The sequence below is a fragment of the Ambystoma mexicanum genome, chromosome 3p (assembly GCF_040938575.1).
Source record: "Ambystoma mexicanum isolate Mex_15411 chromosome 3p, UKY_AmexF1_1, whole genome shotgun sequence".
Lineage (NCBI taxonomy): Eukaryota > Metazoa > Chordata > Amphibia > Caudata > Ambystomatidae > Ambystoma > Ambystoma mexicanum.
The window spans coordinates 795,945,683-795,970,680 of record NC_090925.1 but is presented as its reverse complement, the minus strand read 5'-3'; the positions used below and the strand labels follow the sequence as shown (position 1 = coordinate 795,970,680).

At 51.0% G+C, this 24,998-nt stretch overlaps 1 protein-coding gene across 1 annotated transcript in view; it reads left to right on the top strand.

The window, feature by feature from the left end:
* Positions 1-24,998, top strand: part of LOC138580896 (interferon-induced very large GTPase 1-like) — a 640,286-nt gene that overhangs the window by 479,208 nt on the left and 136,080 nt on the right. Inside the window, exon 5 of the mRNA XM_069651803.1 lies at positions 21,969-22,031. Coding sequence (XP_069507904.1) covers positions 21,969-22,031 — 63 coding nt within the window. The remainder of the gene's footprint in view (positions 1-21,968; positions 22,032-24,998) is intronic.

The window sequence follows — 24,998 nt, the reverse complement described above, 5'->3', positions numbered from 1 at the left end:
ACTCACTCAGCAGGGAGCTGCGCTCGGGCCACGAGTGGGAACTACGCCAGGGCCAGGTGGATCGGTGCTTTCAACGATGGGGCAAACCTCAGATCGACCTGTTCGCGACAGCGACGAACTCCAAGTGCCAGAGGTTCGCCAGCAGGTTCGCACAGCCGAGGAGCATGGGCGATGCTTTCTCGTTCCATTGGGACGGCCTGTTCCTGTACTCGTTCCCTCCGTTGCCGTTGCTGCTCCCTCTCATCAACCAGCTCAAGAGGTCCAGGTGCAGGATGATCCTCGTCGCACCGGCGTGGCCGAGACAGATCTGGTTCCCGGACCTTCTGGACTTGTCAGCGTCCCCACCTATCAAGCTGGCGACGGACGCGGATCTTCTCTCCAGAGAAGGAGGCGCCATTCTTCATCACGACCCGGAGTCGCTGAACTTGCAGGCTTGGCTCCTGCAGCACTAGAGTTTGGAGGATACGATATCCCGGCTGACTGCAGAGAGGTTCTTGCAAAAGCCAGGGCGTCCTCAACTCTCAAATGCTATGGACATAAGTGGAAGAGGTTCTCTGTCTGGTGCCGTGCACAGAAGATTAACCCTCTGCGTTTTACGGCCCCTCCAGTATTGCCGTAGCTACTGTCGCTGGCCAAAGCTGGACTGGCTCACGCCTCCATCAAGATACATCTGGCGGCCATCTCCCGATACACCAGAACTACAGGACGGGCGTCCTTGTGGTCTCATCGCCTGATGAAGGAATTTATGAAGGGACTATTCCGATCGTTCCCGCCGGTGAAGGCCCCTGCCCCGGCGTGGGAGCTCAACATGGTGCTGACCAGGCTCATGGGGGCCCCATTCAAGCCTATGCATTCGGCGCCGTTGAAGTTCCTGTCGTGGAAGACATTTCTCGTGCCCATCACCTCTGCACGACGAGTGGGAGAGATCCAGGCCCTACCTTGCAAGCCTCCATACTTGACTTTTCACGACATGAGGGTGGTGCTGAGGACGCACCCCTCCTTTATGCCCAAGGTGCCGTCGGACTTCCAACTCAACGAGCCCTTGGTGTTGCCAGTTTTCTTCCCGTCGCCTTCGTCTCAGGCCGAGAGGACTTTGCACTCGCTGGATGTGGCTAGAGCGCTGAAGTTCTACGTGGACCACACAAAGTTTTCGGAAGACATCACAGCTGTTTGTGAACTTTGGACCTGTGAATCAAGGGAAGGCTCTCTCGAAGGCTTCCATTTCCAGATGGCTCTCCGGCTGCATCATGCACTGTCACCGGTTGGCAAACCGACTGCTGCCTGGCCGTCCGAGAGCCCATTCGACCAGAGCGATCGCTGCTACCACGGCGTTCCTGTCTGGTGTGCCCCTGCTGGACATTTGCAGGGCTGTCATGATGCCTACCCCCAGGCAGCTGGACCAAGCCCATCTGCCCCGGAAGCAGGCATCCGGACATTTGTTTAAACCTCAGAAGCCCCAGCTAGGGGTTATCTGGGTTCAGTCCTGGCGCCTTAGGCGCCAGGCTCATAGTCATCACTTACCTCAGGCAGACCATGCTGCACATGCATCCAGGCCAACGTGAGACCTGGAAGGGACTATTTTTCCACAAGGACTACTTTTCATTCAGGTGTGGTTCTAGGGACTTCTTACCTGGGACTACTTTTGAAGCTATTTAAGCCACGCAAGATCTTCAACACACGCTTCGCGTTATTCTGCGTTTAGCAGCGTAACGCTCACCGTGTCTGCAAACCTGCATTCAGTCTTCTGCCACGCCCGCCTCGAACACGGAGCCCCTAGGAGAGAAAGGAAAATAGAAGAGGTTAGATTACAGACTTTAATGTGATTCCTCACCTGATTTCGGATTTTGCATCACTGGGAGCCTGAAGGGACATTCTTCCGGCACGCGTCGCATCCCAGCTGCAGCACCGCTCCATTTTCACCAGCCCACAGCATCTATGACTCTGCGCTGCCTCCGTCACTTTTTAGTGATTTTCAACATCTGGGGAAAAGACAAGAAATAGCAAGGTGAGCCTAAAGAGACTAAAAAGACAATCACTTATATTACAAGACTTACCTGATTATCACCGGAGGCTTTATCCTTCAATACGCCGCATCTAGGAAAAAAGGAAAAGACAGTGAGCTAATCTCACGCAACTTTACTGGACAATTTGGGTGATACAGACTCTCACCTGAAAGCTGCCAGCAACCCCGAGACAGAATTTGCCCCCGCAAATCAACAGGGAAGTGCAAGAGTGAACATTGGATATTTTGAACTCTTTAAACTTGGCAAACTCCGGACTCAATAATCGTCCAGAACTCCAGCACCTAAAACCAGTGAAGTAACTGGTATCTACGCGCCCCTGCATGACACGCAGGATGGAGAGCTCACCAATCAAAAACATAAGGTGAAGACACTGACTGGGAATATCGGAGGTGGCAAGTGGGGAGAACAGGAGCAGGGAGGAGGGTCTGCATTCACACTCCCGGGGCTAAATACCTTTCTCCATCTACAGGAGAATATTTCTACGAGTCAAGCTTACAAGACTAAGTGGGTCCGTCCAGACGGTCATCTTTGCCCTACGCTTCACGCTGGTGGAGGCCGCAGCTGTCCGGGTTCGATCTGCGCCGCTGTGGGAACCAGGTGAGCGTAACGGGCTGCTACGTGGAGGTCGACGCACACCTTCACAAGATTCTACTGCGTCGATCGGGACTCCAGGGAGGAGTCCAGAGTCGGCCAAGCAGTGCTGCGCAACCTGTTCGCTTAAGGTGAGCCTGGTGAGGAGGTAAGAGATGCTTAATGTTGAGTTGTTGTATATCTTAATGTTGAGCCTGTTGCCACCTCCCGTGGTTGTGCATGTGTATACTGCTATGTATTCTTATATTCTCCAGCATGGTGTCTGGCATGGATTCACATGCTCATGAATATTCCCTGTCGTCAGGCCGGGAATCCTCGGTATAGAAAAAAATCAGTATCAGTTTCGTTTCTGATCTGTCTTTCTCAGTAGTAACCAATCACTGGTCTCTGGGTCATACTGCCCCCAGCCAATGACTGCCCTCTCCCTAAACCCTGCCCCTGGCAGCCATCCTCAGATTTCTACCGCACGTTCAAGTGTTGGGAGTCCTCGTGCTGTAGCTCTCGAGCTTTTGCTGCGTTTTCGTGCTTTTTCAGGAGATTTTCTCATTTTTCGGTCAAATGGAGCCTCAAGCTCCACCGTTTCTACATCCGATCAACGGGGATCCGTTTCGGAGTTTCTACGCCCCTCAAGGGTGAAGATTTCGTCGAGTTACGCTTTTGGAGGATTCCAGAAGTTCCGAGGCCTACCTCGGACATGGCCCAGGAGAAAGGAAGCTGGACGCCCGGGAAGATGTTCAGGACCTGCCCTGTATGCCAGCTTCAGAACGTTTTCAAGGAGGACGAGCATTCGTTATGCCTCTACTGTCTCCATGAGGACAAGACGCACAAGGAGAAGGACTACGCGTTTTGTGGGAACATGTCGGAGCGGACCATGAAGGATCGCCACCTCCGTCTCGCCAACTGGCTGGAAGATAAGAGCCCGCCAGGCGAGAAGAAGAAAAAGAAGTCTGAGCGGTCTTCTAAGTCCTGTGAGGGTGCCCCGGCGACGGGGGCCCAACAAAATGCTAAGCACTGCGGCGCTCCCGGTGCCCGTGGACTCGAACGGTCGGGCTCCTTGGCTGCCATGCAGGGCGCATCCTCCCCGGCGCCATCAACCATGAGCCAACGCTCTCTGGCTCAGGTAAGAGGAAGTCCGAGAACCCGGCGAAGCTTCTGGAGAGGCCCCGGTCGATCTCGAAGATTCCGGCAGAGGGGGAGCGAGGCTCAGACCCTCCCCTCAAGGTGAAGGCCCCAGGCTTACAGAAGGTGGCGATGGCCTTAATTCACCCTGCTAAGACCTTGATTGAGGATGTCGCCGCGGCCCTGTCTCAGCCTGTGGAGGCTACACCAGTGGAGGCGCCCTCAGGACCCAGAGTCTCCCTGCCACTGCGGAGGGAGTCGTCTTTCAGGCCCATTGAGAAGACCCCCACGAAGTCCTCGATGGAAAAGGTGGGGGAGGGGCTGGTGGCCATCGTGGATACGGACACGACCTCTGAAGAGGAGCTCATCGAAGTCGTGGAAGAGGCACAGCCCATCGGGAGGGATCCCGACGACGAGAGCGACTGTGTCGCAGACAAGGCTCCTCAAGAGCCCTCGCTCCCGTCGTTTCCGGCGCCGCAGGACACCTCGGCAGCCATTTTGTCAGTGATTCAGTCCTTATGCTCGGAGATAAGGACTAGGTTGCCCCTTCCCCCGACGGAGGTACCTGAGCCAGACCCGACGGGGGAACCGGAGCCAGGACCTTCTTAGAGTCCACCGCTTAAGAGGAGGAGGACGCATGCGAGGCCACCTCTCCCGCCTCTGCGGCCTTCTCTGCCTTCCCCCCGGTCTACTACTCACGGGGATGATACAGGCATGGGCACGACTACGACAGGTACAGATGGCAACGGAGGCGACGACGGGACGTGTCCCCCATCGCCCCCTGCCCGGGCGTCCCCGCCCGACGAGATTGGATCATTCCATGCCATGATTTCCAGGGCATCCGAGCTCTTCCAGCTCTGCCCCGAAGAAAAGAAGGAAGGGTTCCTTTACCAACGGCGCAAGGCTAAAAGGAAGACTGTCCTTGCCGTACCGCTTCTTGATGACATCTGGAATGAGGGGCTCGCCCTCCTCAAGAACCCTTCCACGGCGCCTGCAAAGAGGGACCGGTACGAGAAGAAGTACCGGGTCCCCGACGCTGCCCCCTTGTGCCTTAGGGCGCAACCTACCCCGGATTTGGTCGTTTCAGCGGCGGCCAAGAAGAAAGCGGGGGGGCATCGGCCTCGACTTCAACCTCCCCGCCGGACGGCGAGGGCAGGAAGCTGGATGCGATGGGACGACGGGTCATCTCATCTGCAGCGACGACCATCAAGGCGGCCAACGCCCTGGCCATCGTAGCCCGCTGCGACAGGGAGTTGTGGTTCAAGATCGCCCCTCTGTTGGACTTCCTTCCGGACGCCAAGAGGGCTGAGGCCATGGAAATCTTACAGGAAGGTGAGATTGCCTCAGACCAGGCCATTACGGTGGCTACGGACATCGCAGACACCGGTTTCCGTCAGTTGGGCAACAGCGTTTGCCTGAGACGACGAGGATGGCTTAAGGCGACGGATTTCCGCCGGGACGTACAGACCAAGGTTTTGGACATGCCCTTCGATGGGAACAACCTGTTTGGCAAGGCGGTTGATGAGTCCCTTCGGGTGATCAAGACGGACACGGAGAGGGCCCGTGCACTGGGTGTGCTCCAACAGCGACGGCCGTCCTTTCGGAGCTCCGGAGGCAGACAGGGTGCCTCCAAGGGAGCCGGCAGTAGCTCCTCTACGTACCGTCAAGCGGCAAGATCTTCGTCGCAGGAGGCCTACAGGGGACGCGGCAAGTCAGGTGGATCCCCCCGTCGTCGCCAAGGTGGTCAAGGAGGCAAGGTGGCCTCCAAGCAAGATTGAACCGACCGTCGGGTCGGGCCCCCGCCGAAGCACCCCGGTGGGAGGCCGGCTGACGAGATTCATCGGCGTGTGGGAATCCATCTCCACCGACCGTTGGTTGCTGGACGCCCTGGCCCTGGGGCACACCCTCGAGTTCCAGAAGAAGTGCCCCCGCATTCCTCCCGTGGCCAGGAAGGAAAATCACGTCCCTCAACTGCTGTTGGAAGTAAGGGCGATGCTCAGAAAAGGTGCCTTCGAGCTCGTTCCAAAGAGGCTTCGGGGCTCCGGAGTTTACTCAAGGTACTTCCTCGTAAAGAAGAAGACAGGAGGATGGCGTCCCATCCTGGACCTGCGACGACTGAACAAATACATCAAGGCACAGAAGTTCCGGATGGTCACCCTACAGCACGTGCTGGGACAGCTGGAGGAGGGCGATTTCCTGTCGTTGTTGGACTTGGAGGATGTGTACTTCCACATCCCTATTCTAAAGAGACACCGAAAGTTCCTCAGGTTCGTGGTCCAAGGGCGGCACTACCAGTTCAAGGCCCTCCCGTTCGGATTAAAATCGGCGCCCAGGGTGTTCACCAAGTGCCTAGCACTGGTGGCGGCGTGGCTGCACCTACAGGGGATCCACGTCTACCCCTACCTGGACGACTGGCTCATACGGGCAAGGAAAAGGGAGCTCGCCGTAGAACATACTGCGAAGACCGTCCAGCTGCTCACGGACCTGGGGTTCTCCATCAACTTTCCAAAATCCCACCTGGTCCCGTCGCAAGTCGCCCTGTTTCTGGGAGCACAGCTCGACACAGTGGCGCGGCTGGCCACACCGTCGGAGGAAAGGATCAGGAACATCCTGTGAAAGGTGCAACGTCTGCTGGCCACGGACGTGGCCAGTGAGAGGTCTATCAAGTCCCTCCTCGGAATGATGTCCTCCTGCATTTATCTGTTGCGCCACTGCAGACTTCGGATGCGGCCCTTGCAAGAATTTCTCAACGCCCACTGGATCCAGTCGACGGGCAGCTTCGAGGACAGGATCCCGCTCGACAAAGCGTTCCGTCAGGCGATACGATGGTGGGATATCTGCTCTCATCTGACGGCGGGAACAGGTTTCCTAGCCCCGGCCCACCAGGTGACGACGGATGCCTCCTTGGAGGGTTGGGGAGCGCACACCGGGGATCTCCACGCGAGAGGCCTTTGGCTCCCGGAGGAGAAGACACTCCACATCAACATCTTGGAGCTCCGTGCAGTGTTCTGGGCCCTCGGGTCCTTCCTTCCGTCCCTCAAGGGCAAGGTGGTGAGGATCTTCACCGACAACACCACCACAATGTTTTACATTCGGAAGCAGGGCAGAACCAGATCCCCTGCCTTATCCAAGGAAGCCCAGGATCTGTGGCATTGGGCCGTCGCCCAAGGGATGTTTCTGGTACCCTTTCATCTGGCAGGGATAAAAAACACCATCGCCGACTCACTCAGCAGAGAGCTGCGCTCGTGCCACGAGTGGGAACTGCGCCAGGATCAAGTGGATCGACTCTTCCGACGATGGGGCAAACCCCAGATCGATCTCTTCGCGACGGCGGCGAACTCCAAGTGCCGGAGGTTCGCCAGCAGGTTTCCCCAACCGAGGAGCATGGGAGATGCTTACTCGTTCGCCTGGGACGGCCTGTTCCTTTATGCGTTCCCGCCGTTGCTACTCCGGCTCGCCAACCAGCTGAAGAGGTCCTGGTGCAGGATGATCCTCGTCGCACCGGCGTGGCCGAGACAGATCTGGTTCCCGGACCTTCTGGACTTGTCAGCGTCCACACCAGTCAAGCTGCCGATGGACGCGAATCTTCTCTCCAGAGGAGGAGGCGCCATTCTCCATCACGAACCAGGGTCGCTGAACTTGCAGGCCTGGCTCCTGCAGCACTAGAGTTTGGAGGATACGACATCCCAGCCGACTGCAGAGAGGTTCTTGCAAAGGCCAGGGCATCCTCAACTCTCAAGTGCTACGGACATAAATGGAAGAGGTTCTCTGTCTGGTGCCGTGCACAGAAGATTAACCCTCTGCGGATTACGGCCCCTCAAGTATTGCCGTACCTACTGTCTTTGGCCAAGGCTGGCCTATCTCACGCTTCCATCAAGATGCATCTGGCTGCCGTCTCACGTTACACCAGAACTACAGGAAGGGCGTCCTTGTGGTCTGATCGACTGGTGAAGGAATTTATGAAAGGACTGTTCCGATCGTTCCCGCCGGTGAAGGCCCCGGCGTGGGAGCTCAACGTGGTGCTGACTAGGCTCATGGGGGGCACATTCGAGCCTATGCAGTCAGTGCCGTTGAAGTTTCTGTCGTGGAAGACAGCATTCCTCGTGGCCATCACCTCTGCACGACGAGTGGGAGAGATCCAGGCCCTGTCTTGCAAGCCTCCATACTTGACTTTTCACGACACGAGGGAGGTGCTGAGGACGCACCCCTCCTTCATGCCCAAGGTGCTGTCAGACTTCCACCTCAACGAGCCCTTGGTGTTGCCAGTTTTCTTCCCGTCGCCTTCGTCGCCGGCTGAGAGGACTCTGCACTCGCTAGATGTAGCTAGAGGACAAGACGCATGTGGAGAAGGACTGTGCGTTTTGCGGCAATATGTCGGAGCGGACCATGAAGGACCGCCATCAACGTCTCGCCAACTGGCTGGAAGAAAAGAGCCCGTCAGGCGAGAAGAAGAAGAAGTCCGAGCGGTCTTCTAGACCTTTGACGGCGCCCCAGCGACGGGGGTTCAACAGAAGGCCAAGCACCGCGAGTCCGCTGGCACCGGGAGCGCCGAACGGTCTGGCTCTACGGGCGCCAGGCAGGGCGCATCCTCCCCGGCGCCATCAACCACGAGCCAACGCTCTGGCTCGGGTAAGAGGAAGGCCGAGCACCCGGCGAAACTCCTGGAGAGATCCCGGTCGTGCCCTAAGGCCCCATCGGAGGGGGAGTGAGGTGGTGACCCTCCCCACAAGGAGAAGGCGGTGAGCGCACCTAAGGTGGTGAAAGCCTTGATCCATCCGGCCAAGGCCTCTATCGAGACAGTCGCGGCGGCCCTGGCTCAGCCTGTGGAGGCTACACCAGTGGTGGCGAACCCGGGGCCCAGAATCTCCCTGCCACCGCGGAGGGAGTCCTCTTTCATGCCCATCGACAGGACCCCCGTGAAACCTCCGACGGAGAAGAAAAAGGGGGGGCAGGAGGTCGTCGTGGACTCGGCCTCAACCTCTGAGGAGGAGCTGATCGAAGTCTTAGGCCACGGCTCTGGCGTGGAAGAAGGCCATCCTGTCGGGAGGGACCCCGACGTGGAAGACAACAAGGGCGTCGAGGATGCCGACGGGGCTCCTGATCTCCCGTCGGATCTCCCTCAACCAGTGCCGCAAGACAACTCGGCGGCCATTTTGTTGGCTATACAGTCCTTATGCTCGGAGATAAGGACGAGACTGCCGTTACCACCAACGGAGGAACCGCTCCCGACGGGGGACCCGGAGCCAGGCCCTTCTGGGAGCCCTCCCCCTAAGAGAAGAAGGATTCATCCTCCACCTCCTTTTCAGCCATCGCGCCCTGTTCAGCCCTCCTCCCCGTCCACGACACGTGGGGATGATACGGGGACTGACACGGCCGCGACGGGTACAGACGAGATTTACGACGAGGATCTCCCGTCGTCACCTCCCACCCAGGCTTCCCCGCCCGACGAGATTGGAACGTTTCACTCCATGATCGCCAGGGCATCAGAGCTTTTCCAGCTCTGCCCGGAAGAGAAGAAGGAAGGTTTCCTTTATCAACGGCGCGAGACCAAGAGGAAGACGGTCCTCGCTGTACCTCTACTAGACGATATTTGGGATGAGGGCCTCGTCCTCCTCAAGAACCCATCCATGATGCCGGCTAGAAGGGATCGGTACGAGAAGAAGTGCCGGGTCCCGGACGCGGCCCCCTTGTGCCTTCGGGCACAGCCGACCCCGGACTCGGTCGTCTCCGCGACGACCAGGAAGAAAGCGGGGGAGGAGGGGGGGCGGCTTCTATGTCAACCTCCCCGCCGGACGGCGAGGGAAAGAAATTATACACGATGGGACGCAGAGTCATCTCGTCGGCAGCGACGACAATTAAGGCGGCTAACGCCTTGGCTATCGTAGCCCGCTACGACGGGGAGTTGTGGTACAAACTGGCCCCCCTGCTGGACTTCCTACCAGACGACAAGAGGGCGGAAGCCCTAAAGATCTTGCAGGAAGGAGAGGTGGCGTCGGACCACGCCATTACGATTGCGACGGACATCGATGACACTGGATTTTGCCAGTTGGGCAACGGCGTGTGCCCTAGGTGGCGTGGATGGCTCAAGGCTACTGACTTCCGTCAGGACGTGCAGACCAGCGTCTTGGACATGCCGTTCGACGGAAACAACCTGTTTGGGAAAACGGTGGACGATTCCCTTCAAGCAATCAAGGCGGACACGGAGACGGCCCGGGCTCTTGGGGTTCTCCAGCAACGGCGGCCGCCCTTTCGGAGCGGCGGAGGCAAACAGGGTGCCTCCAAAGGTTCCAGCGGCGGATTTTCCACCTACCGTCAAGGGGCCCGTTCGTCGTCACAGGAAGCTTACAGGGGACGAGGCAAGTCAGGCGGACCCCGCCGTCGTCGCCAAGGAGGACAAGGCGGCAAAGCTTCATCGAAGCAGGACTGAACCGGCCGTGGGGTCGGGCCCCCACCGAAGCACCCTGGTGGGAGGCCGGCTGGCAAGCTTCGTCAGCGTATGGGAGTCCATCTCCACCGACCGTTGGGTGCTGGACGCCCTAGCTCAGGGTCACGCGCTCGAGTTTCTAAAGAGGTGCCCGCGCGTCCCCCCTGCGGCCAGGAAAGAACATCACGTCCCTCAACTTCTCTTGGAGGTAAAGGCGATGCTCAAGCAGGGCGCCATCGAGCTCGTCCCAAAGAGGCTTCGGGGCTCCGGAGTTTACTCAAGATACTTCCTCGTGAAGAAGAAGACGGGAGAATGGCGTCCCATCCTGGACCTACGACGACTGAACAAATTCATCAAGGCACAGAAGTTCCGGATGGTCACCCTCCAACACGTCCAGGGTCAACTGGAGGAGGGCGATTTCCTGTCGTCGTTGGATTTGGAGGATGCCTACTTCCATATTCCCATCCTAAAGGGACACTGAAAGTTTCTCAGGTTCGTGGTCCAAGGGCGTCCCTACCAGTTCAGAGCCCTTCCCTTTGGATTGAGGTCGGCACCCAGGGTGTTCACCAAGTGCCTCGCACCGGTGGCAGCGCAGCTGCGCCGAGAGGGGATCCACGTCTACCCCTACCTGGAAGACTGGCTCATCCGAGCAAAGACGAAGGAGCTCGCCGTGGAGCACACGGCAAGGACCGTCCAACTACTCACGGACCTGGGATTCTCCATAAACTACGCCAAGTCCCACCAGGTGCCCGCGCAAGACGCACTGTTTCTGGGAGCGAAGCTTGTCAGTGTCGCTTCTGGCCTCTCCGTCGGAGGAAAGGACGAGGGCGATCTTGGGCAAGGTGCAGCGGATGTTGGTTGCGGACGCGGCCAGGGTGAGGTCCATCAAGTCCCTCCTCGGAATGATGTCTTCTTGCATTTATCTCATCCGCCTGTGCAGGCTCCAGATGCGCCTGTTGCAGGAGTTCCTGGATGCGCGCTGGATCCAGACGACGGGAAGCTTCGAGGAGAGGATCACACTCGAGAGTTTCCGACGAGCGATCCGGTGGTGGGGCACCCGCGCGCATCTGACGGCGGGCATGGACTTCCAGACCCCCGGCAACCAGGAGACAGTGACCACGGATGCCTCCCTGGAAGGGTGGGGAGCGCACACCAAAAATCTGCACGCGAGAGGCCTTTGGCTTCCGACGGAGAAGTCCCTCCATATCAACGTCCTGGAGCTCTGTGCAGTGTTTTGGGCCCTCAGGTCCTTTCTTCCGTCCCTCAAGGGCAAGGTGGTGAGGATCTTCGCCGACAACACCACCACCATGTTCTACATCAGGAAGCAGGGCGGTACCAGATCCCCAGCCCTGTCCAAGGAGGCGCAGGATCTGTGGCATTGGGCCGTCGCCCAAGGGATGTTTCTGGTGCCGTTTCATCTGGCAGGGATAAAAAACACCATCGCCGACTCGCTCAGCAGAGAGCTGCGCTCGTGCCACGAGTGGGAACTACGACAGGATCTAGTGGGCCGCCTCTTCCGACGGTGGGGCACACCCCAGATTGATCTGTTTGCGACGGCGACGAACTCCAAGTGCCAAAGGTTCGCCAGCAGGTTTCCCCAGCCGAGGAGCATGGGCGATGCTTTCTCGTTCCCCTGGGAGGGCCTGTTTCTATACGCGTTCCCTCCATTGCCATTGCTGATCCGGCTCATCAACCAGCTCAAGAGGTCACGGTGCAGGATGATCCTCGTCGCACCCGCGTGGCCGAGGCAGATATGGTTCCCGGACCTTCTGGACTTGTCAGCGTCCCCGTCAATCAAGCTGCCAGTGGACGCGGATCTTCTCTCCAGGGAAGGAGGCGCCATCCTCCATCACGACCCGAAGTCGCTGAACTTGCAGGCCTGGCTCCTGCAGCGTTAGAGTTTGGAGGATACGACATACCGGCCGACTGCAGAGAGGTTCTTGCAAAGCCCAGGGCGTCCTCAACTCTTAAATGCTATGGACACAAATGGAAGAGGTTCTCTGTCTGGTGCCACGCACAGAAGATTAACCCTCTACGGATTACGGCTCCCCAGGTACTGCCGTACCTTCTGACGCTGGCCAAGGCTGGACTGGCACACGCGTCCATCAAGATTCATATTGCTGCGATCTCCCGATACACCAGAACCACGGGGCGGACGTCTTTGTGGTCTCATCGTCTGGTGAAAGAATTCATGAAGGGACTGTTCAGATCGTTCCCGCCGGTGAAGGCTCTGGCCCTGGCGTGGGAGCTCAACGTGGTGCTGACCAAGCTCATGGGACCTCCGTTTGAGCCTCTGCACTTGGCTCCGTTGAAGTTCTTGTCGTGGAAAACAGCGTTTCTTGTGGCCATCACCTCCGCACGAAGAGTGGGAGAGATCCAGGCCCTTTCCTGCAAGCCCCCGTACTTGACTTTTCACGACAGGAGGGTAGTGCTCAGGACGCACCCCTCCTTCATGCCCAAGGTGCCGTCGGACTTCCACCTTAACGAACCCTTGGTGTTGCCTGTTTTCTTCCCGTCGCCTTCGTCGCCGGCCGAAAGGACTTTGCACTCGCTGGATGTGGCTAGAGTGCTGAAGTTTTACGTGGACCGCACAAAGTGTTTTCGGAAAACGTCACAACTTTTTGTGAACTTTGGACCTGTCAATCAGGGGAAGGCTCTCTCAAAGGCCTCCATTTCCAGATGGCTCTCCGGCTGTATCATGTACTGTCATCGGTTGGCAAACCGACCGCTGCCTGGCCGTCCGAGAGCCCATTCCACCAGAGCGATCGCAGCTACCACGGCGTTCCTATCTGGTGTGCCCTTGCTGGACATCTGCAGGGCTGCCACGTGGAGGTCGACGCACACCTTCACGAAATTCTACTGCGTCGATCGGGATTCCAGGGAGGAGTCCAGGGTCGGCCAAGCAGTGCTGCGCAATCTGTTCGCCTAAGGTGAGCCTGGTGAGGAGGTAAGAATTGCTTAATGTTGAGTTTGATGTAATGCTTAATGTTGAGTCTTCGCATCGAAGTGGGCTCCAAGTGGCTGTTGGGCTGCCCGGACTTGCTGCTCCACTCCAAACATCCCGTGGAACTGCTTTGCGACTGCCCTACACCTTGTTCTACACGAGCGCCGTGCGCAAGAGGAAGAACCACTGCAGGCGAAACGCCGTTGTATTGGACAGGCTAAGAATCACTCTCTGCCTGGCCCCGCCTATCTGCCCGCCCCTGCAGCTTGCAGTCTTCTATATAGCCCTCGCGCACGCGCATCGCGCGTGCGCATCGAAGTGGGCTCCAAGTGGCTGTTGGGCTGCCCGGACTTGCTGCTCCACTCCAAACATCCCGTGGAACTGCTTTGCGACTGCCCTACACCTTGTTCTACACGAGCGCCGTGCGCAAGAGGAAGAACCACTGCAGGCGAAACGCCGTTGTATTGGACAGGCTAAGAAGTAAATGACTATCTATTAACTTTTTCTGCAAAGGCGCTTGAGTTTCTTTTTGCATAGCGCCGCTGCGGCTTTGCCGCAGCTACTCCTTTACGTCTTGCCTATTATGCGCTCATTTTAGCCCACATCCTAACGATTTGTTTTGTCCCTCTTCTGTGTTTTGTTGCTGCAGTCACTCTCTGCCTGGCCCCGCCTATCTGCCCGCCCCTGCAGCTTGCAGTCTTCTATATAGCCCTCGCGCATCGCGCGTGCGCATCGAAGTGGGCTCCAAGTGGCTGTTGGGCTGTTAGGCAGTGAGGCTGGGAGCTTGGACAAAGTAGACCTAGGACTTTATTAAACGAAAATTCTTACCTTGTATGAGTGGGTTCAATGGTCTCAAGTCTCCGCAGTGGGCGTCCCTTGGAATCGTCTCCTTGTAAAAACTCTAAAAAAACTCAAAAAAACCAAAAAAATGTCCATGTTTAAAAATACTGCAAAAAATGCCGAAACGGTACTAGGTAAGAGTGCGGAAGCACCAGCACATTGGGCGTCAATAACTGATCATGACCTACTAAAACATGAGGTGGCCTTCTCCTACGCACGTGCCCAATCACTACCAATGGGCGCAATTAGCTCTTTGACACCTGAGCCTGAATCATCCTGTAGCGATCCAAATCCTAAAGCTCTCCGTAAAAGCTTTATGAGCATGCGGATGGATACTGGCCCTTTGCAAACAGAACTGACAGTTGATGACATGCCCTCATCCCCCTCGGACAACTCCATACTGGCGCCGGTGGTGCTTGCTGCCTTGGAAAAACGAGTCAGACTATCACTTGGGCCCTCGACACCAGTTACCCTCACAGGCTACAAAAGAGCTGATGTCCACATACACTGTAATGATGAGCTATGCATGGAGAATCTAAACATCTCCACAGCATCAGTAGCCAATGTACCTGAGGCCACCAACTCCCCGATAGCCAGTGCGTGGCCAATGTCCCCTACCCGGCTCTCATCTGACACTAACAAACCTGACATCAAAACTGGGCACCTCCACCCTAAAAAAGATGTAAATCATCCGCTGGGCTTTGACATGTTAGAACCTTCAGGGGACATGCAATCCCTTGAAGCATCTTACCCGGTGCTAACAAGGATACTTAACCTGTTGGATCGCGGACACGAATACACACATTATGAATTGAGGGACTGCAAATCAGCACTCACAGATATTTTAATGAAAATCAACAAATTAGAGGGCTTCATATTTGCAGATTCCCTTAGACAGGGGGTGGACTGTCAAGAAACGTCGCACCGAAAAATCTCTTTAACAACATCAGCGACTACTCAAACAGATGACTTAGATGCCCTAGACAAAGAACTTTACACTGTGAAACCCTCCATAGTCAATTATGCATTCCCGCAATCATTTGCACAAACGTTGACTGCCCCCAAACTCGACAACACATGCCAAATTCTGACTCATGCCCAATTATGCAGAGAGGTTGCACTACATGCGGAAAAGTTGGAACAGCTGCTATTCTTTTTCCAACCTAGCCAAGAAGTGGCAAATGCGGGGCCTTCTCCTCCCTCGATGGAGGGGGGGCAAGGGCTCTACCCGGATAGCCCCTCAGCATTAACCAAACTATTTGCGACCACCTCTCAGTCTGATCTGGCACTTGAGAATCCTCCATCTATGCCTGAGAATATGCCAACTGCGGATGAGGAATCCTCTCCGCTACAGGCTCAGCGCCCCTTTGCTTCAAGAAAGGAAAAAAGATTATTTTTCCGTGCACTAAAAAGGAAAGCAGATCGGCTAAAACTGTCTAAATCTTCCCACGAGGAATTGATCCCCCAAGTTAAAGCAAATGGAAAAAAGAAGGGAAAAAATGAAAATAAGAATGTGGAAAAGGTTATATCCAAATCCCCAATACTGATAAGTGCTGTAAACGATTTGATTCCTGATGAAACAATTCTTAACAAAAATATAAATAAACGCCCTTTGCAGCTGACACATTCGCCAAATGAGGGGTCAGGGCTGGCTTTGGCCCAGTCCCAACTACCCAATTTCTTCAAAGTCATAGAGAATAAAACCACACATAAATGTAGGGCTGCTGCTCCCCCACCCACCAATAATGCGACGGAATGTGATTCATACACTGCTACTGGTATAACTGAACCAACCATGGAACGGCAACAGTCCACGTATCCTGGCAATGACCGGGAGAGCCTGACCAAACCCTCCATCATCCAAGACACGAAGGGAGAAGGCCCGCAACAAAATCAGCAGGACTCATCTCTAGGCCAGCCTAGGGGCTCCGCTGGGCAAACGCACCCTGCACACGTCCGACATTGAATGGATAACATTGCCACCAATTCAAAATCATCGTATGGTATGCAAGGTACAAACAGCGATTATCACCAACCTACTACTGCAATACACAGAGGAGTTACGATCTATTGGACTAATGCTATACCCGTTTGACTCAATTGACGATGCTATCTCCTATAATGAAATGCCCCTCACGCCCCTACCTGTGCCACCGCCGAAGTTGGTCATCGGTGATTTGCCCAGAATGGAAGGCACAGATGTAATTGCGCAACTAGTAAATCTATCCAATACTAGTAAAGATTGGTCTTGGTTGACTACCCTTCAAAACATCCGAAACCCAGCTATGAATAACACACCTCATTGAGTAACTTGCTCCCTTATCTATTCTCTCTTGGAATTCATGTGGGTTTACTAACCTAAAGGCATGGTTTAGTAATCCTCGCTTGAAAATGGACTGTGATATTATGTTATGCCAGGAAACCATGTGTACCCATGAACTTATATTGCCTGGCTATACTGTTTTCCAATTAAAAGCCAAACGTGGCACAGGTGGGCGGCCGTATGGAGGTCTGGCTATATGTATAAACACCAATTTAGATGTCGTGGTCCTAGATGTATTCAATGCAAATGCAACAATGGCTGTATTAATCATGTTTAAAGGCTCTCGGCCAAACCCTCTCCTGTTGATAACTTTATATCATAATCCAGTATTGCTTAACCTAAGAGATGTATTTAATGAGTTTGATAAGTTATTTGATGACATCCTCACCCTACATCCTACATGCGATATTGTATTGGGAGGGGACTTCAACGCCTATTGCATGAAATTCAGCTCCAAATCTGCAGACCTCCAGGGTATGCATTCAGCATGGCAGAGAGGTAAATTATGGCAAGAATACCTAAAATCTTGGGAACTTGACATTCTCCCCTTCTGCACTCAGGGGGATAGCCACACCTGGAGAAGAGCTGATAGAGCAACTTGTATTGATTACTTTGCCATTTCCCGAGGGTTAAATTCCAACAACACTGCAATACATGATCCGGGGTATGGGGATCATTGCATTATCCACTTGAAGCTCCAAATGGACATAGTGCATTTACCTATTGACCATCAGCAAGGGTTTATAGAAGGGGATCGGCCTGGCCTGTCACTTAGATGGGCCACTAAACTTTGTGACAGGGTTAACGAAATGATCTCTGCACGTTTGATCCTTACTCTTACCCCTGGGGATAACTTGAAGCTGTCAAACCAAGGGGGGGCTGACTTATCTAAAATAACATCGGAGGTATTACAGTCCTTGCGGGCGTGTTCTCTTCGAGACAGATCAAGGTCTACCCCTAATCCTTCTAACTTCATTATGGAGGCTGGAAGAGCTAAGCGGGTGGCATTGCGACGGATCGCGAGAGCAGCCTCCACATGGACTGAGTACTTGATAGAAAAAAAACGTATAGTGAACGGTTATCGGAACAAGTGCAGAGATCATAAACGCTTTCTTCACAATCAGAACAATCAGAAAATGTTTAGTACACTATGCCATAGGGATAGACGATCCACTTGGGCCCTACTGAGGGTGGGAACCTCAGTACTTATGGCAGATCAAGCCTTATCGATTTCCGCACAGGTTTGGCGAGCCTACTTTGAAGAAAAGTTTGCTCTCCCCTTGCGTTTTGTAGAGATCGAATACAAATGGTCGTGTTTAGCACATCCATCCTTTTCACCATGGGGTGTCACCACCATTGCAGCTACGATAAGCTCTCTTAAATTCTCAAAAGCTGCAGGCCCTGACGGGATTCCATCTTGCGTCCTAAAACGTCATCCTGACATGTGGGCTGAAATACTTAAGACACTTTTTTATAACATGTTGACATCTCTAGAGACTCCCCCGTCTTGGCTAGCCTCCATTATTGTTCCTATATACAAAAAAGGAGCAAGGTCGCAGCCTTCCAACTTTCGACCGATAGCTCTAATTGACACTGCTGCTAAAGTGTTTGCGATATTGCTTTTGGGGGAACTCGAGGCGGTTATTAGTGAGCTTAAGATCCTGTCCAAGTACCAAACTGGATTTCGTTCAAGAATGGGTACCCCGTTAAATGCCACAATCATGGCCCATCTCTTAGCTAGGCACAAGAAGAAAGATTCCGGTCCATTATATATGGCATCTATAGATCTTACCTCTGCGTTTGACTCAGTCATTCGTTCACTCTTATGGAAAAAAATGGCTGCAATGAAAATACCTGAGTATATAATACAAATTATAGCCAAGCTCCACACGAATACTACCTATCTGGTAAGAGTGAACAGCGAAGGTGCAACCACCCATCCAATAAACATTGCTGTGGGTGTGAAGCAAGGCTGCAATTTAGCTGCTACACTATTCAATCTTTATATATGTGGCATAAATGACATTTGGAACACCATGATTTCGTACCCAGCAAGGCTTGGCCATCTCAAAATACAATGGCTAGCCTTTGCTGACGACATCGTACTATTTGATCGTACGCCCAAAGGGATGCAAATCAAATTAGATCTATTTGCATCTTATTGCCTGAACCACAATCTAAAATGTAATGTGGAAAAGTCAAATATAGTAGTGTTTAGAAACCACAAGAGAAGGAATCTTACACGCAATTGGAAGATCGAAAGCTTTCCTATAACCACAGTGCCGGAAATCCGATACCTTGGTTATACTATATCCGATTGCAATTCTGTGGCTATGTGGTGCGACGTATTACACAAGAAAGCGGCACCTCTTGCCACACAAATGCGGCTGGTATATCTTAAGTTTTGTAAATTCTCACTGCTACCTCTACTTCAATTTTATATCTTAAAAGTGGAATCTATTATCCTTTATGCTGTAGACATGTGCTTAGTGGATATTAACAACCATCTTGATCAAATACAAGGGTGTATGTGGAAAGGAGCCTTAAGATTGGCCAAATCGACTCCGAATAGTCTATTAAGGCAGGAACTTGGCATCACTGCCTTATCTGCACGCCGTAATTGGCGCTTATTGGCCAACTTCGCCAAAATGCTATATCCTCCTCCAAACTGCTTATATGAAGACTTGGGGCAGTTATTGATTGCGTCAGAACACTCGTCTTTCACAATCTACTATGCTCAAATGGTGCAGATTCTGGATGGAATTGCACTTTCACCAGCTGACTTAGAATTCCGTCAGGGGCATGTGAAGTATCGTATCATGGAGAATGACTGGTGTAGAACAGTAATGGAAATTGAATCATTTAAGAGTTACAAGGAAGCAGCTCGTTTCTGCTCTACCAGAAGACCGCATAAACCTTATTTAATTCAGTTTCCCTGTAATAAAGCCAGGGAAATATATCTTCGCTTTAAACTGAACCAATGTCTTACCTTAGAACGAATTTGTGGCTGGAGTCCGTATTGGAAGGCTATCGCAGATGTAGGATGCAGGTTTTGCAATGATCGCTCAGCCAAAGAAACATTAAAACATCTAGTCATATTGTGTCCTCATTTTGAAACAACGCGTGCACTAACAATCGCATCCAATGGTGTGCTAACTGAGGGTAACAGGGAATGGCTTTGGCTGGCCGCGATGTGGGGAACGAGAACGAGCTTTATATTAGCTCTATGCAGATTCCTAACGATCTTAAACAAAGACCTTGAGATGAGGTTTCGAATGAGCGAGCCTCAGGCGAGCAGGTAATGCAAGAAATATGCAATTACATTCCATTAATATTGTAAACTCTACCAACTCTGAATACTTAGGAAAGGAATGATAACTGTGGTTGAGCTAATCGACCTTTCCTACAAGAGACCTAGAAGTTCATACTGTAGAAAACGTGTTTGAAATATATAACTGAGAAAATGTTATGTACTGTGTATGGAATTTAGAACACGAGTGGAAACCCCTTTTACCATACTAGTAACATCTAATCAAGACGTTGTAAAAACTGTGCTGAGAGTACTAATAGATACCAACATATTTAACTTGTCTCGATATATATGAAAACTGTTTTCAAAAACTTTTTAACAAATTGTATATAAGAAAGTTTGTAGATTGAAATTGTTTAACTAACACAAGAATGACAAATCTCAAATGTAAAATGTAAAGAAATTATATTTAACAAATGTTGTAAAAGTTTGTTGATCGAACTAATAAAACAACGGTTTGAATAAAAAAACATTTTTTAAAAAAAAAAAAAATGTTGAGTCTTTGCCACCTCCCGTGGTTGTGCATGTGTGTACTGCTATGTATTCTTTATTCATGAGCATGTGAATCCATGCCAGACCCCATGCTGGAGAAGGAAGAAGTTACTTACCTGTAACTGTTGTTCTCCAGCATGGGTCTGGCATGGATTCACATGCGAACCCTCCCGCCTACCCCTCTGCGGCTCTTCACTTGGTCATACTGCCACTTCACGTGCTACCAAATCTGAAGATGGCTGCCAGAGGCGGGGCTTAGGTAGAGGGCAGTCATTGGCTGTGGTCAGTATGACACAGAGATCAGTGATTGGTTACTACTACGAAAGACAGATCAGAAACGAAACTGATACTGATTTTTTCTTTACCGAGGATTCCCAGCCTGACGACGGGGAATATTCATGAGCATGTGAATCCATGCCAGACCCATGCTGGAGAACAACAGTTACAGGTAAGTAACTTGTTCCTTACAGGTAAGTAACTTGTTCCTTGTCTACCCACCCCAGTCTCTGGAACCTCCTCCCCATTCATGCCAGGCTTGCCTCCTCACTCATGCATTTCATGAAGGAGCTCAAGACCCTCCGCTTCAAGGAAGAATGGCTCAACACCTAGGTCCACAGCCCTTCCACTTTCTAACTGATCTGAACCTGGCTTATCTGCTCCCTTGTTTGCTTGTAGATCCTTTGCTGCCAAATTGCCCATCCTCTTACATTGTTGGCTCCCGCACCTTTGTATTGATCCCTTGTTATATTCTTCTGTTGCTGTGTGCTTCTTTCTGTGACTTGTAAACTGCTCAGTTGCTTCCCGAAGCTAAGTCCGCACTCGGTCAATACCCTTATAATAATAAAAGCATATTACTCTTCTCTCTGACTTTGCCATAGTATCTGATTATTGTCCTATTAAGTCAGTATGCCTTTTCCTCTTTCCAGTTTTAACAGATGGCTGACCCACTACCGGGTTGGTGGATAATTGTATATCCCTGGCTTTGAGGTCATTCGGAGATCGACTGTGTGACATCTTTTGTGATCCATCATGATTATGCTGAAATAATGCCTCTCATTCCAATTCCGGCATCCCTACTTGTCCAAAATGTTGGGACTGTTGCCAAATATCATTCCCCACCTGCTTCAGCTTTTTTATCTGACAAATGTGGGAATACTTTGAAATAAAAGAAAATGCCACCAGTATGAAGTGCTCTATAAAAAAAAAATGAAAATATTTTAAATATAGGTGATGTAGTGAGGTTTCAAGATACTGACTTTGGAACCAGAAGACCTGGATCCTAATCTTGACTTCTCTTCTTGACCCAAAATGGTATGACTTTGGACAAGTCCTATTTTCTGCTTGTGCTTCCGTCCCCTTGTCTGACAAATGTTTTTCTCCCATGGGAAAATTGAAATCATTAGATGTTAATTGCAATAACCTCTAGATTAAATTTGTTTAGGTTAGGATATTGTAGCCGGGCTTTCCCATCTGTCATGCTCTAGAAGCATGGGCAGATACACGCTGACGCCAGCTTTTAATGGATGCAAACAAAGCTGCCTGTATCTTTGAGGATTGGTATGAAGTTTGTTTTTCTCAACCGGGGCCGTTTTAATGGAACATTGAAATCCTAGTGTATGTGTAAACTTCCCCACAAACTTTACTTCCTGTGTTCTAAACTCTGGCAATAAATCATAGAAAAGGATTAACAGTAACTGAAATTTTGTGCTGCACCAACAAAAGTAAAAAAACCTACCCTCAAAGTTTGCTGTCGAATTTCCAAAAAGGCATTAACAATTTAAACTGGAAATGGGGGCATAAGTATAATTTGTACTTTTCTTTTAACCTTTTAAAAAATATTTTGTTTCTATTTTAGAAATGCCAGTGTTAACGTGTTGCTGCTGTTTCTTGTGTTGTTCCAGCGTCCATGTTTCAGGAAAATGTGCTGAAGACTGTGGAAGAGCCTATGGAAGCAGAGCCTAGTCGTATGTATTTCAAAATGACAATCATTAATATTGTCATCCATTGCATCACTTTGGACACTTTTCTAGATGAGACTATAGATTTTCTTTCAATTTCCCTTTTGTCATCTCTCCACCATGTTTTACTCTTATTTGCAGCCTCTTTCTCTTTTACTTTTCTATTGCACATAATATTGGTTTAACTCGAGAGAAATTACTATTTTTTTTTTTAATTTCATTATTGGCATTTCATTTAGAAAACATGGCAGGTGGAACGATGTCTAGAATACTATATAAACAATTTTAGCCAGCATTGTCAATAGCGAGGGATCATGAGAGTTGTAGTACAAACTCTCTGGAATGCTCCAGAACTCCATACCGAAGCCAAAACTAGTTTTCCCAATGCTTGTTTTGTTGGATTGGTAACAGTGTAAATGGAAACTGAAGCAGTTGCACTCAGCGGCAACACGCATTATGTGCTGTGGTATTATATAACACGATTGTCACTTTGTAGCAGAGTGCATTGTGTCACAGGGATGGGTTTTACACTTCTGCAGACTTCATCTCTATGGCATTGGTCGAGAAAGAAACCACAGAATACAAATACTAGCCACAGCATTGCGTGGCCATTTATGAACAGTTGGAACAGGAGTTGCTATTTGTTAGTGTGATGAATCTGATGATGTCATCACTCCTTTCCCTGAGCCTCTCCACATGTGGCCTAGGGATGGGAGCCGCTACCTGATCGTGACGCTTGGGGTGCTATTTAAGGGATGACCACATGGGGCGAGGCGACCCTCTGGGTGGGGAGGTGCCATGACATCAAGGCAGACATGGTATCCCCCTTTCCCTTTTAGGGATGATCCTTCCATTACCCATGCCCTAATGGCATACTATCATTATTATAATTGTTCTTTTATAACGTGCTTAATACCGGGGACCTGTTTCAAACCGCGAGACTAGGATTCGAACCTGTGTTGCTATGCATTGTCTTGTTTCCAAGACAAACGCGTTGCCCCTGAGCAATCCTCCCGACCTATTCCCCTCGACATCTTGACAACCCTAATGATGGCACTCCTCAATGTCAGACAACAAGTAAATGCATCACAGGGACAAGGAGGCTGAAGGAAGCAATGAGGATCGCTGAAGCCGAGAAGTCCAGGTCAGGCTCTAGTGGTTGTGAGTGTGGGATAGGTGCTGGGACATTTAAAAACCCTGACCAGCATGGAAGAGGGAGACGCTGACTAGAAAAGCTTTGTCTTCTCGGTGCTGACAAAAGGACTGCTGAGAAACAGAGAAGACTGTGGAGCCTGGAGGTATACCATCAACATTTGTGCACTTTCAAGGCCGAAGACATTACCCGTAGCACCTAGGCATTTAAAGGGCAAAGACAGGACTTTGGACACATGACATTTTTACTTTGGGCATCTTGACGAAGGTAGGGAAGTACCTCTTAGTTTAGGGATAGTTGGTCATTTTCAACCCCTTATTATTTAAATAAAAGTTTATAACCAAAAACATGAGTCCTCTGTGTCTCCTTTCTGGTTCATCACAGTAGGCTGAAGGATTCTGTGCACTGGCGTGCTAGCTGTAGATAGTCTCTCCATGTATTGAGAAGTACACACATATTTCAAATAACCCCTCCTTTAATCAAATAACACAGGTTCGGGACTTTTTTCAAACCAACATTGTTGTAGGCATTTGGGTAAAATTATATCAATCGCAACTGTCTTTTTTTATCATGACATCCTTATTTAAATGTGGTTTAAAAAATAAAAAATCCTTACTGCTGTGGTAGGGGTGTTGAGAGAGGGGAGGCCAACTTGAGCACTAAAAGAAAAGTTAAAAAGCTGGCCCTAGCTGTTGCAATGCTCTTAAAGTTTCTGTTTGAATAGAGGGTAAAAAGCAGCATTGTTCCTGATTAAACAACTGCAAGGAGCAGATTTTACACGGACCAACAGTGCACTGTATTGCCTATGGCCCGATATATAATATGTACCTGATGTCATTCACCCATCTCTACTGTTTGTGTTCTAAGCTTTGATTTTACAAAAGCAAATAAAATTAAAAAGTAATCGTAGCTGGTTGGCACATTGGTTTCAAACGTGGTCATTAACATGGAGCAGCCATGATTATCCCTCGTTTCACTTTTCCTCCCTGCCATTCAAGTGCAAAATTAGAGGTCCATACTGCATTGACAATGATACCAGTCTGCTTATTTTAATTCTGAGTTCTCTAATGAATACAATTTAGTAAATAAAAGGGAAATTCCAATTCTGCTATGGCGTAGATAGTATTCTGTCCCAGCTCTCTTCGCTGGTACTTGTTCAGCAAGCCATGTTTATCCATTTGGCAATACAACACTGTGTGAGTAAAGCTTTAACTCATCCCCATATATTACCATGCACTTGAGTTGGGCAAAAACATGCATATAGGGCAGCATGGTTTCTCTTTTGCTGCACACTGTGGAAAGAGTACTTTCTCTTTATGCATGCCAGGGATAAGAAAATAAATAAATTAAGCAGAGGTCACTTGACATGACCGTTCTTACATCAGGCCAAAGAGTGCATTTTATGTGGTCAGTATTACAACTGTTGATGACGGGTACTGTATGGGAAGAAAACTATGTATGTTCTTTTGGCAAGGTGATGTAAAGGGTGTTACTACGTTTTCGCCTTTGGGTTGTTGCCGCTCTTAGAATCTCACATTGGTATCTTTTTTGCCCTCTGTGTTTCTTCCTAATAAACTTATTTTGCTAAAATAAAAAATGTGGCATGAATAATTGGAAAAAGAGAATTTGTAGATAGCTCTGAGAAATGGTTTATTCACAGTCGACATCCAGGGGCATATATGTTAATGTTTTTGTAGCGCGCACCATCACCATCCGAGTGGTTCCCAGGCGCTCTAATATATGCTTATAGTGCAGCAAGATGTTCGATAACCTTAGCAATATAACAGTTGAATACTTATTTCAGTTATTATATGATTGGT